The sequence below is a fragment of the Prionailurus bengalensis genome, chromosome X (genome assembly GCF_016509475.1).
Source record: "Prionailurus bengalensis isolate Pbe53 chromosome X, Fcat_Pben_1.1_paternal_pri, whole genome shotgun sequence".
Taxonomy (NCBI): Eukaryota; Metazoa; Chordata; class Mammalia; order Carnivora; family Felidae; genus Prionailurus; species Prionailurus bengalensis.
The window spans coordinates 86034003-86046209 of NC_057361.1; the positions used below are offsets into that span (position 1 = coordinate 86034003).

General features: G+C 40.2%; 2 protein-coding genes across 2 annotated transcripts in view; one reads left to right on the top strand and one right to left on the bottom strand.

Annotated features, from left to right (window-relative positions):
• IL1RAPL2 (interleukin 1 receptor accessory protein like 2) overlaps positions 1 to 12207 on the top strand; it is a 317570-nt gene that overhangs the window by 35838 nt on the left and 269525 nt on the right. The window lies entirely within an intron of this gene.
• On the bottom strand, positions 745 to 2049 carry TEX13A (testis expressed 13A). Its single transcript, XM_043570879.1, has 2 exons — positions 1565 to 2049; positions 745 to 1457 (listed from the first exon to the last, which is right to left on the bottom strand). Exons 1-2 carry the CDS (start codon positions 2021 to 2023, stop codon positions 765 to 767), a joined length of 1152 nt encoding a protein of 383 aa, XP_043426814.1. The 5' UTR covers positions 2024 to 2049; the 3' UTR covers positions 745 to 764.

Below are 12207 nucleotides of genomic sequence, written 5' to 3' on the forward strand. Positions count from 1 at the left end.
ATCTCTGTAGAGTGGATTTTCATGCAACACAATTGCAGGGAGTGGAAAAGTGGTCAGGTCACCACTGTCTCCATCTCTGGGTTTGCAGGATCAACTCCTTTGCTTCTCTGTGCTTGTCTGCTCCTTGGGAACTCATGCTGGCATCCTCTAAAAGACACTCGGCCTCTATAAAGCACACAGTTCTGCTCCCCCACAGCCAGGGTCAGGCCTCAGCTGTGGCCTCAGTGTCCGTGACTCTGACCTTGGCCCCAACTCCAAATAACCCACTGCTTCCTTGCCCAACACCATCCTGACTATGGGACTATGGAATCTGCCTCTCTATTCAGGTTCTCTAGTGTAAGAACCTGTGTGGTTAAGGATGGGTCAGATGTCCACTCCTCCAATCATATACAGCCTAGGTGAGAAGAGGTGTGGGTTGTCACAAACATGGCTGCTCAGGTCCACCAGGTACTAGGGTGGGGAATGGAGACACATACTAACAGAAGCTACAGTGCTTCTGGGGTGTGGAATGCTAATGCTCTGGAACACAAAGGGGGTCATCAAAATAAGTCTATGTTTTATCCCCCCAACCACCTAATCTACACCCTCCCCAGCCACCACTCCATACCCACCCCACTTTTCCACCTTTCTCATAACCCCCTTGCCCCATCCACCCACCCTCCTTTTCTCCCCATTCTTCCCAAACCCTCCCGCATCTCTCCCCCTCCCTCTGAAAATTGATTTCCCATTGGGATATGTTTCCATTCTATTTCACATTTCTGAATTCACTGGGGGTTTTGCAGCCAGATTCCCCTTCCACAGCGGAAACAAATTTCCCTCCGTGAAAAATTCACAGCTTTACACCAAGGGCAGTCCCAATCCCCGGGTCTGCGAAATATGGGAGGTCTTCTCTGCTGAAGGAGATCGTTGTCTCTTTGGGATTCTTGAGGGCGTGTTCCCTGGGACCCCACATCAGACCACAAGTTAACATCAGAGGGCCTCCAGTGGGGAGATATCTGAGATGGAGCTCCTGGGGTGAACATTATAGCTGGTGGGGTTGGTGTGGGCGCAGGTGGGAAGGGGGAAAAGGGGCAGGCATAGGAGTATGTGAATGAGGCAGGGAGCTGGACAGGCAGGGGTGAGGGTGTGGCTGTGGTCCCAGGCTTCATCATCTCAGAGAAATAAAGCATGGCTGTATCCACTGACCTGACATCTCCCTCCCTCTGCCCACCAGAGGTATAATTTTTCTGCTCAGCTCCAAGAACATGCACAAGGCCTCCACCAAGGTTCTTTGTGGCCTCTGTCTCTTCTTCACCTTTCTGTCTTCTTCCTCTTCCTGTGGCACCAGCAGCAGTAGCATAAGTAGTGGCAGCCCCCGCCTCTTCCTCCTCACCTGCTCCTTCTGTCCCAGCGTCACTGGCAGTGGCCAAGCCTGGCTCCTCTGCAACCTTCACCCGCTCCCGCGAAGACTCCAGCTCCTGCAGAGAAGTAGGCAGGGTTGAGACCCATTCTGGGGGTGGTGAGGGGGTGGGGCAAGGAGATAGGGCCAGGAGAGGGGGCAGGGACCAAGTTGAGGCAATCTTACAGCCCGCAGGAGCTTCCACCTCAGGAGGTCCCTTTCCTTCCGTATCTCCGCCAAGTTTGCCTGTGTCTGCTGCAGACGGAAGGCTGCCTCCCTGCGCTCTATCTCCTGCTGTGCTGTGAGCTCCTTTAGGTCTGAGGCCAAGGTCTCTGCAGCGGACTTATGCAGTTTGGCGAAGTCCTGCAGCCAGTGCACCCTGTGCCCATGTAACTGGCCCTGCCTGCGGGCAAAGCGCACACCTAGGGCCAGGCTGCTCCAGGCACAGGCGTCTTTGGCCTCACTGGACACTGCGCTGTCCTCCAGGATGGCCTTGAGCTTGTTCTCCACTTCCTCCCAGGACTGAGATATATTTTCGAGGTAGAACTCGGGGCCTTTCGTGTGCCCGGCCATCTTCTCATTGATGAAAGCCACCACGTTGCCGTGCTGGAACCCACCACTGGAGTCTTCGGGTTTCAAGGCCATGATGGCTGAGGGCTTTAGGGGCTTGTCTGGCCCTGTGGGGATGAATCAACCAGTTGCACCCTCCTCTCCCCTTTAATCCTTTCCCCCCTTTAGCCCTCCCCTCCCCCCTCTGTAGCTTCTCTTTTGATTGCTCCGCCCAACCCTCCTGAGACCCTGATAAAGACCACTGACTGGCTTGCCTTGCCATAGTACACTTCTCACCAGGTCTTACATCCCTAGCTAGGATTAGAGGAGGTACAGACCTCCCATGCCTGCCTACAGAACCTAAAGAGAAAGCGAGAAAGCGCACCTCTTTCCCTCCAGGGGCTCCAAGGAAAGGAAGTCTCTAAGCAAACCCTAGAGGCTTTTACCGTGGGACTGTTCCAACTTCGAGAGATAGTAGGGGTGGGAGGGAATGCACAAGGAAGGCCCTCCATCTGCCCCAGGACATAAGGGAACCCGCTACAATGTTGCAAGTCCTTGAAGTGGGGAGGAAACAGGAGTGATCAGAAAAGACAGAACTGAGAATTTGAAACACTTGTGATCAAGTAAAAAAATTTCACCCCCCACTCTCCACCCCCACTAAAATGGTTTGTCCCACATCAGGAGCCCCTCCCCTCTTAGAAGTGGAATATTCTAGAACAAGAAAAAAAGCCTCCTTGCCAGGAAGATGTTGTATCTCCTATTCTAGAATCTCCTAAATTGGATGGAATATGACGGTCAGAAAATTGTTTATGTAAAGGGCCAAGTAATAATTATTTGAAGCATTGTAGGCAAAGGACCTCTGTCCCAAATACAGCAAAAAAGCAGTCATAAGAAATACTTGAAGAAATAAGCATGGCCATATTCCAATAAAACTTATGCATAAAAATAGGTAGCCGGCAGGATTTGCCCTGTAGTTTGCCAACTCCTGGTCTAAACTCATATTTCCTGCATATCGCGAATATATCCAAAATCCAAATGTTCACCCTTTCCCCTGAGAGTTGATTCTCCTATATTCCTGTGTTCATATTCTCCTATATTCTTGTGTTCACTATAGAAACCTCAAAATCATCAATACCACTTGCCTTTAATAACATAGGAAATTGGTCCCAAGTCTTGTTGCTACTATCTCAGAATCTTCTTTTAACATCCATTCCCATTTAGAGAATGCCCACATAGTCTCATGAATAAATTCTCTAATCTCTTTCTAATTCCCAATCTTTCCTATGACCATGCTACTTTCAAGCTTCAAAATATTTGATGGCTTCCTGTGACCAACTCTTTGGGGTAATATTATATTCTTACCCTAGTATACCTTTCTAAATTAACTCTCCTTATTCTCTTTTCTGCCATTATTTATGCAGTGAAGGAAGTGGACATGCAGAGATACACTCATTTTGGATTTTCATTTATTTTTCCATTTGAAAAATTAGAAATTCATTATTTATTATATGAGAATTACATTTTGTTCTATGACCTACATTGAAATAGATAACATTTCTTCTCTAAGTGTCTTGTGTCAGATAGTGAGAAAAAAATAATGTATCAGGCATTAATATATTACTTAAGAAGGTAGTTAAATCCCAGAGGTAGTTAAATCCCACTGTTTTAGCTTTCTTTTTAAACTGTTACCTTTTTCTCCATTTCAATTTGGGTATTTTATTTGTTAGTCTTGGGACTAATAAATGGGAAGGGTTCATGTTTTGGCTTGTTCTAGAGTGACTTCTGTAGAAAGATCATTTGGGAGATAATATAGAAATTGAAATGGCAAGGAGAGAGGGGTGATACTGGAGTCAGGAAGACGCATTAGGGGGATGCCACAGTAATTCAATATGTAAACTAAGGTAGTAGAAGTTAGAATGGAGACAAAAGTGTAGAGAGCTATTTGGTTGATAGAATTTATAGGAATGTCAGGGACAGGGATGAGAAAATGAGTAGGGTAATTCCCAGGTTTCTGCTACAGGGAACTAAGTAGATAGTGATGCTGTAGACTTAGATGGAGAATAAAAGAGAAGCTGTTTGGAAGGGGGATCACCTGTGGACATCTTGATATTGAGATACCCGTCGGACATCCTAATAGAGATACCCCACAAGCAGTTAGATATATGAGTCTAGTACTAGGAGAGACATCAGGACTGGATATATAGTATTGAAAAATGGAAATTGTATTCAAAGTAGTGGTTGAAATAACCCAGGGAGAAGATATACAGCAAGAAGAACAGAGTGCAGAGAATAGCTCTTTTCTTACCACTCTCCATTCTCACTCACGGTTTTATTTTTTTTTATTTTTTTTTTATTTTTAATATATGAAATTTATTGACAAATTGGTTTCCATACAACACCCAGTGCTCATCCCAAAAGGTGCCCTCCTCAATACCCATCACCCACCCTCTCCTCCCTCCCACCCCCCATCAACCCTCAGTTTGTTCTCAGTTTTTAACAGTCTCTTATGCTTTGGCTGTCTCCCACTCTAACCTCTTTTTTTTTTTTCCTTCCCCTCCCCCATGGGTTCCTGTTAAATTTCTCAGGATCTACATAAGAGTGAAACCATATGGTATCTGTCTTTCTCTGTATGGCTTATTTCACTTAGCATCACACTCTCCAGTTCCATCCACGTTGCTAAAAAGGCCATATTTCATTTTTTCTCATTGCCATGTAGTACTCCATTGTGTATATAAACCACAATTTCTTTATCCATTCAGCAGTTGATGGACATTTAGGATCTTTCCATAATTTGGCTATTGTTGAGAGTGCTGCTATGAACATTGGGGTACAAGCGGCCCTATGCATCAGTACTCCAGTATCCCTTGGATAAATTCCTAGCAGTGCTATTGCTGGGTCATAGGGTAGGTCTATTTTTAATTTTCTGAGGAACCTCCACACTGCTTTCCAGAGCGGCTGCACCACTTTGCATTCCCACCAACAGTGCAAGAGGGTTCCCGTTTCTGCACATCCTCTCCTGCATCTATAGTCTCCTGATTTGTTCATTTTGGCCACTCTGACTGGCGTGAGGTGATACCTGAGTGTGGTTTTGATTTGTATTTCCCTGATAAGGAGCGACGCTGAACATCTTTTCATGTGCCTGTTGGCCATCCGGATGTCTTCTTTAGAAAAGTGTCTATTCATGTTTTCTGCCCATTTCTTCACTGGGTTATTTGTTTTTCGGGTGTGGAGTTTGGTGAGCTCTTTATAGATTTTGGATACTAGCCCTTTGTCCGATATGTCATTTGCGAATATCTTTTCCCATTCTGTTGGTTGCCTTTTAGTTTTGTTGGTTGTTTCCTTTGCTGTGCAGAAGCTTTTTATCTTCACAAGGTCCCAGTAATTCACTTTTGCTTTTAATTCCCTTGCCTTTGGGGATGTGTCAAGTAAGAGATTGCTACGGCTGAGGTCAGAGAGGTCTTTTCCTGCTTTCTCCTCTAAGGTTTTGATGGTTTCCTGTCTCACATTTAGGTCCTTTATCCATTTTGAGTTTATTTTTGTGAATGGTGTGAGAAAGTGGTCTAGTTTCAACCTTCTGCATGTTGCTGTCCAGTTCTCCCAGCACCATTTGTTAAAGAGGCTGTCTTTTTTCCATTGGATGTTCTTTCCTGCTTTGTCAAAGATGAGTTGGCCATACGTTTGTGGGTCTAGTTCTGGGGTTTCTATTCTATTCCATTGGTCTATGTGTCTGTTTTGGTGCCAATACCATGCTGTCTTGATGATGACAGCTTTGTAGTAGAGGCTAAAGTCTGGGATTGTGATGCCTCCTGCTTTGGTCTTCTTCTTCAAAATTCCTTTGGCTATTCGGGGCCTTTTGTGGTTCCATATGAATTTTAGGATTGCTTGTTCTAGTTTCGAGAAGAATGCTGGTGCAATTTTGATTGGGATTGCATTGAATGTGTAGATAGCTTTGGGTAGTATTGACATTTTGACAATATTTATTTTTCCAATCCATGAGCAGGGAATGTCTTTCCATTTCTTTAAATCTTCTTCAATTTTCTTCATAAGCTTTCTATAGTTTTCAGCATACAGATCCTTTACATCTTTGGTTAGATTTATTCCTAGGTATTTTATGCTTCTTGGTGCAATTGTGAATGGGATCAGTTTCTTTATTTGTCTTTCTGTTGCTTCATTGTTAGTGTATAAGAATGCAACTGATTTCTGTACATTGATTTTGTATCCTGCAACTTTGCTGAATTCCTGTATCAGTTCTAGCAGACTTTTGGTGGAGTCTATCGGATTTTCCATGTATAATATCATGTCATCTGCAAAAAGCGAAAGCTTGATTTCATCTTTGCCAATTTTGATGCCTTTGATTTCCTTTTGTTGTCTGATTGCTGATGCTAGAACTTCCAGTACTATGTTAAACAGCAGCGGTGAGAGTGGCCATCCTTGTCGTGTTCCTGATCTCAGGGAAAAAGCTCTCAGTTTTTCCCCGTTGAGGATGATGTTAGCTGTGGGCTTTTCATAAATGGCTTTTATGATCTTTAAGTATGTTCCTTCTATCCCGACTTTCTCAAGGTTTTTATTAAGAAAGGGTGCTGAATTTTGTCTAAGGTCTTTTCTGCATCGATTGACAGGATCATATGGTTCTTCTCTTTTTTTTTTTGTTAATGTGATGTATCACGTTGATTGATTTGCGAATGTTGAACCAGCCCTGCATCCCAGGAATGAATCCCACTTGATCATGGTGAATAATTCTTTTTATATGCCGTTGAATTCGATTTGCTAGTATCTTATTGAGAATTTTTGCATCCATATTCATCAGGGATATTGGCCTGTAGTTCTCTTTTTTTACTGGGTCTCTGGTTTAGGAATCAAAGTAATCCTGGCTTCATAGAATGAGTCTGGAAGTTTTCCTTCCCTTTCTATTTCTTGGAATAGCTTGAGAAGGATAGGTATTATCTCTGCTTTAAACGTCTGGTAGAACTCCCCTGGGAAGCCATCTGGTCCTGGACTCTTATTTGTTGGGAGATTTTTGATAACCGATTCAATTTCTTCGCTGGTTATGGGTCTGTTCAAGCTTTGTCTTTCCTCCTGATTGAGTTTTGGAAGAGTGTGGGTGTTTAGGAATTTGTCCATTTCTTCCAGGTTGTCCAATTTGTTGGCATATAATTTTTCATAGTATTCCCTGATAATTGTTTGTATCTCTGAGGGATTGGTTGTAATAATTCCATTTTCATTCATGATTTTATCTATTTGGGTCATCTCCCTTTTCTTTTTGAGAAGCCTGGCTAGAGGTTTGTCAATTTTGTTTATTTTTTCAAAAAACCAACTCTTGGTTTCGTTGATCTGCTCTACAGTTTTTTTAGATTCTATATTGTTTATTTCTGCTCTGATCTTTATTATTTCTCTTCTTCTGCTGGGTTTAGGCTGCCTTTGCTGTTCTGCTTCTATTTCCTTTAGGTGTGCTGTTAGATTTTGTATTTGGGATTTTTCTTGTTTCTTGAGATAGGCCTGGATTGCAATGTATTTTCCTCTCAGGACTGCCTTCGCTGTGTCCCAAAGCGTTTGGATTGTTGTATTTTCATTTTCGTTTGTTTCCATATATTTTTTAATTTCTTCTCTAATTGCCTGGTTGACCCACTCATTCGTTAGTAGGTTGTTCTTTAACCTCCATGCTTTTGGAGGTTCTCCAGACTTTTTTCTGTGGTTGATTTCAAGCTTCATAGCATTGTGGTCTGAAAGTATGCATGGTATAATTTCAATTCTTGTAAACTTATGAAGGGCTGTTTTGTGACCCAGTATATGATCTATCTTGGAGAATGTTCCATGTGCACTCGAGAAGAAAGTATATTCTGTTGCTTTGGGATGCAGAGTTCTAAATATATCTGTCAAGTCCATCTGATCCAATGTCTCATTCAGGGCCCTTGTTTCTTTATTGACCGTGTGTCTAGATGATCTATCCATTTCTGTAAGTGGGGTGTTAAAGTCCCCTGCAATTACCACATTCTTATCGATAAGGTTGCTTATGTTTATGAGTAATTGTTTTATATATTTGGGGGCTCCGGTATTTGGCACATAGACATTTATAATTGTTAGCTCTTCCTGATGGATAGACCCTGTAACTATTATATAATGTCCTTCTTCATCTCTTGTTACAGCCTTTAATTTAAAGTCTAGTTTGTCTGATATAAGTATGGCTACTCCAGCTTTCTTTTGGCTTCCAGTCGCATGATAAATAGTTCTCCATCCCCTCACTCTCAATCTATAGGTGTCCTCAGGTCTAAAATGAGTCTCTTGTAGACAGCAAATAGATGGGTCTTGTTTTTTTATCCATTCTGATACCCTATGTCTTTTGGTTGGCGCATTTAATCCATTTACATTCAGTGTTATTATAGAAAGATACGGGTTTAGAGTCATTGTGATGTCTGTATGTTTTATGCTTGTAGTGATGTCTCTGGGACTTTGTCTCACAGGGTCCCCCTTAGGATCTCTTGTAGGGCTGGTTTAGTGGTGACAAATTCCTTCAGTTTTTGTTTGTTTGGGAAGACCTTTATCTCTCCTTCTATTCTAAATGACAGACTTGCTGGATAAAGGATTCTTGGCTGCATATTTTTTCTGTCTAGCACCCTGAAAATCTCGTGCCAATTCTTTCTGGCCTGCCAAGTTTCAAAAGAGAGATCAGTCACGAGTCTTATAGGTCTCCCTTTATATGTGAGGGCACGTTTACCCCTTGCTGCTTTCAGAATTTTCTCTTTATCCTTGTATTTTGCCAGTTTCACTATGATTCACTCACGGTTTTATAACTGACTTGCTTACTCTGCCTACTCTGATTTTGGACTCAGAACATTTTTTTACCCTTTTTTATTCCTTCCATAACTATTTTAACATGGACTTGAGCTTGTGATCACTTGTATCTGTATGCTATCATTCTTCCACTTCTGCTTATAAATGCTTTTAAAAGATTAAGGTAAATCATTTACTTGTTTTGATTTAAATTCCGGTTAGTTAATATACAGTGTAATATTAATTTCAGTTGTACAATATAGTGATTCAACACTTACATAAAACACTCAGTGTTCATCACAAGTGCACTCCTTAATCTCCATCATCTATTTCACCCATCCTCCCACTCTCCTCCCCTCTGGTGAACAGCAGTTTGTTCCCTTTTGTTAAGAGTCTGTTTTTGGTTTGCCCCTCTCATTTTTACCCCTATGATCATTTGTTCTGTTTCTTAAATTCTGCACATGGGTGAAATTACATGGTATTTGGCTTTCTCTGACTGACTTATTTTGCTTAGCAAAATACTTTATAGCCCCATCCTTATCATTGCAAATGGCAAGATTTCACCATATATGTATATTATCTATATATATACAGCATTATCTATAATAGTAAAATATGAAACAGCCCATTGTCCATGTGCTGATGAATAGATAAAGAAGCTGTGGTATGTGTATGTATATGGACATTTGGACTGTTTCATATTTTGCTATTATAGATAATGTTGCTATAAACTTCAGGGCGCATGTATGCCTTTGAATTAGTATTTTTGTATTCTTTGGGTAAGTACCTAGTAGTTAATTTGCTGGATTATGGAGTAGATATATTTTTGACTTTTTGAGAAATCTCCATACTGTTTTCCAGAATGGCTGCACCAGTTTACATTCCCACCAACAGTGCATGAGGGTTCCTTTTTTTCCACATCCTCAGCAACACTTGTTATTTCTTGTGTTTCTGATTTTAGCCATTCTGAGAAATGTGAGGTGGTATCTCAGTGTACTTTTGATTTGTATTTATCTGATGGTGAGTGATGTTGAGCATCTTTTCATGTGTCTGTTGGCCAACTGTATGTATTCTTTGAAAAATATCTATTCATGTCTACTGCTCATTTTTAATTGGATTATTCAATTTTGGGGTGTTGGGTTTGATAAATTCTTAATAGATTTTGGATACTAACCTCTTATCAGATATGTTACTTGCAAATATCTTCTCCCATTCCAAAGTTGTTTAGTTTTATTGATAATTTCCTTCACTATGCAGAAGCTTTTTATTTTGATGTAGTCCCAATGGTTAATTTTTGCTCTTGTTTCCCATGCCTCAGGAGACATATCTAGAAACAAGTCGTTATGACTGATATCAGATAGGTCACTGCTTCTGTTATTTTCTAGGATTTTTATGGTTTCAGGTCTCACACTTAGGTCTTTAATCCATTTTGAATTTGTTTTTTGTGTATGGTGTAATGAAGTGGTCCAGTTTCATTCTTCTTTTTTAATGCTTATTTATTTTGAGAGAGGGGGAGAGTATGAGCAAGGGAGGGATAAAGAGAGAGGGGGATAGAGAATCTCAAGCAGGCTCCATGCTGTCAGCACAGAGCCCAATGTGGGGCTTGATCTCACCAACTATGAGATAATGACCTGAGCCCAAATCAACAGTTTGATGTTTAACTGACTGAGTCACCCAGACAACCCCACTTTCATTCTTTTGCATGTTGCTGTCCAGTTTTCCCAAGACCATTTGTGGAAGAGATTGTCTTTTTCCTATTAGATCATCTTTCCTGCTTTGTTGATGATTAATTGGCCACATATTTCTGGGTTCATTTCTATGTTTTCTATTCTGTTCTATTGATCTGTGTGTCTGTTTTTATGACAGCACTATACTGTTTTGATCAGTACAGTTTTGTAATACAACTTGAAGTCTGGGATTGTGATGCCTCCAGCTTTGCTTTTTTTTTTTTTTTTTTTTTTCCAAAGTTGCTTTGGCTATTCGGGGTCTTTTATGGTTCCATACAAATTTTAGGATTGTTCTATCTCTGTGAAAAATGCTGTTGGTATTTTGATAGAGATTGCATTAAATGTGTAGATTGCTTTGGGTAGTATAGACAGTTTAACAATATTTGTTCTGTCAATCCATATGCATGGAAAATCTTTCCATTTCTTTGTGTCCTCTTCAATTTCTTTCATAAGTGTTTTATAGTTTTCAGAATACAGATCTCTTACCTCTTTGGTTAGGTTTATTCCTGGGTATATTATTATTTTTGGTGCAATTATAAATGGGATAGGTTCCTTAATTTGTCTTTCTTCTGATTCATTATTGGTGTATAGCAGTACAATTTCTGGATGTTGATTATGTATCTTTTGACTTTAGTGAATTCCTATATCAGTTCTAGCAATTTTGTGTTTTTCTACATAGAATATCATGTGTTCTGTGGATAGTGAAAGTTTTACTTCTTCCTTGTCAATTTGGATGCCTTTTATTTCTTTTTGTTGTATAATTGATGAGACTAGGACTTCAAGTACAATGTTAAATAACAGTGGTAAGAGTCGACATTCCCTTGACCTTAAGGGAAAAACTGTCAGTTTTTCTCCATTGAGGATGATATTAGCTGTGGGTTTTTTTTGTGTATAATCTTTGTTATGTTAAGGCATGCTCCCTCTATCCCTACTTTATTGAGGATTTTTATCATGAATGTATATTGTACTTTGTCAAATTCTTTTTCTGCATCTATTGAAGAGATCATATGGTTCTTATCCTTTTTGTTTTTTTATTAATGTGGTATATCAGATTGATTTCATTTGTGGTATATCCCTTGCAGCCTGGGAATAAATCCCACTTGATCATAGTGAATGATTCTTTTAATATACTACGGGATTCAGTTTGCTGGCATTTTATTGAGAATTTTCACATCAGTGTTCATCAGAGACATTATAGTTCACTTTTTTAGTGGGGTCTTTATCTGGTTTGGGCATCAGGGCAATGCTTGTCTCATAGAACGAATTTGTAAGTTTTTCTTCCTTTTCTACTTTTAGAATAGTTTGAGAAGTATTGGTATTAACTCTTCATAAAATTTTTGGTAGAGTTCACCTATGAAGCCATCTGGCCCTGGACTTTCATTTGTCGGGAGATTTTTTTTTAATGACTGATTCATTTTCTTTCCTGTTTATCAGTCTGTTCAAGTTTTCTGTTTCTTCCTGTTTCAGTTTTGGTAGTTTATGTTTATATGAATTTATCCATTTTTTTCCAGGTTGTTCAATATTTTGGCATATGGTTTTTCATATGATTCTCTGATAATTGTTTGTATTTCTGTGGTGTTGGTTGTTATTTATCCTCTGTCATTTGTGATTTTATTTATTTGAGTCCTTTCTCTTTTCTTTTTTATAAGTCTGGGTAGAGGTTTATCAATCAATTTTATTGATATTTTCAAAGAAACACCTCCTGGCTTCACTGATCTGTTGTATTTTTTAATATCTATATCATTTATTTCTACCTTACTATAATTATAATCTTTTATCATAATT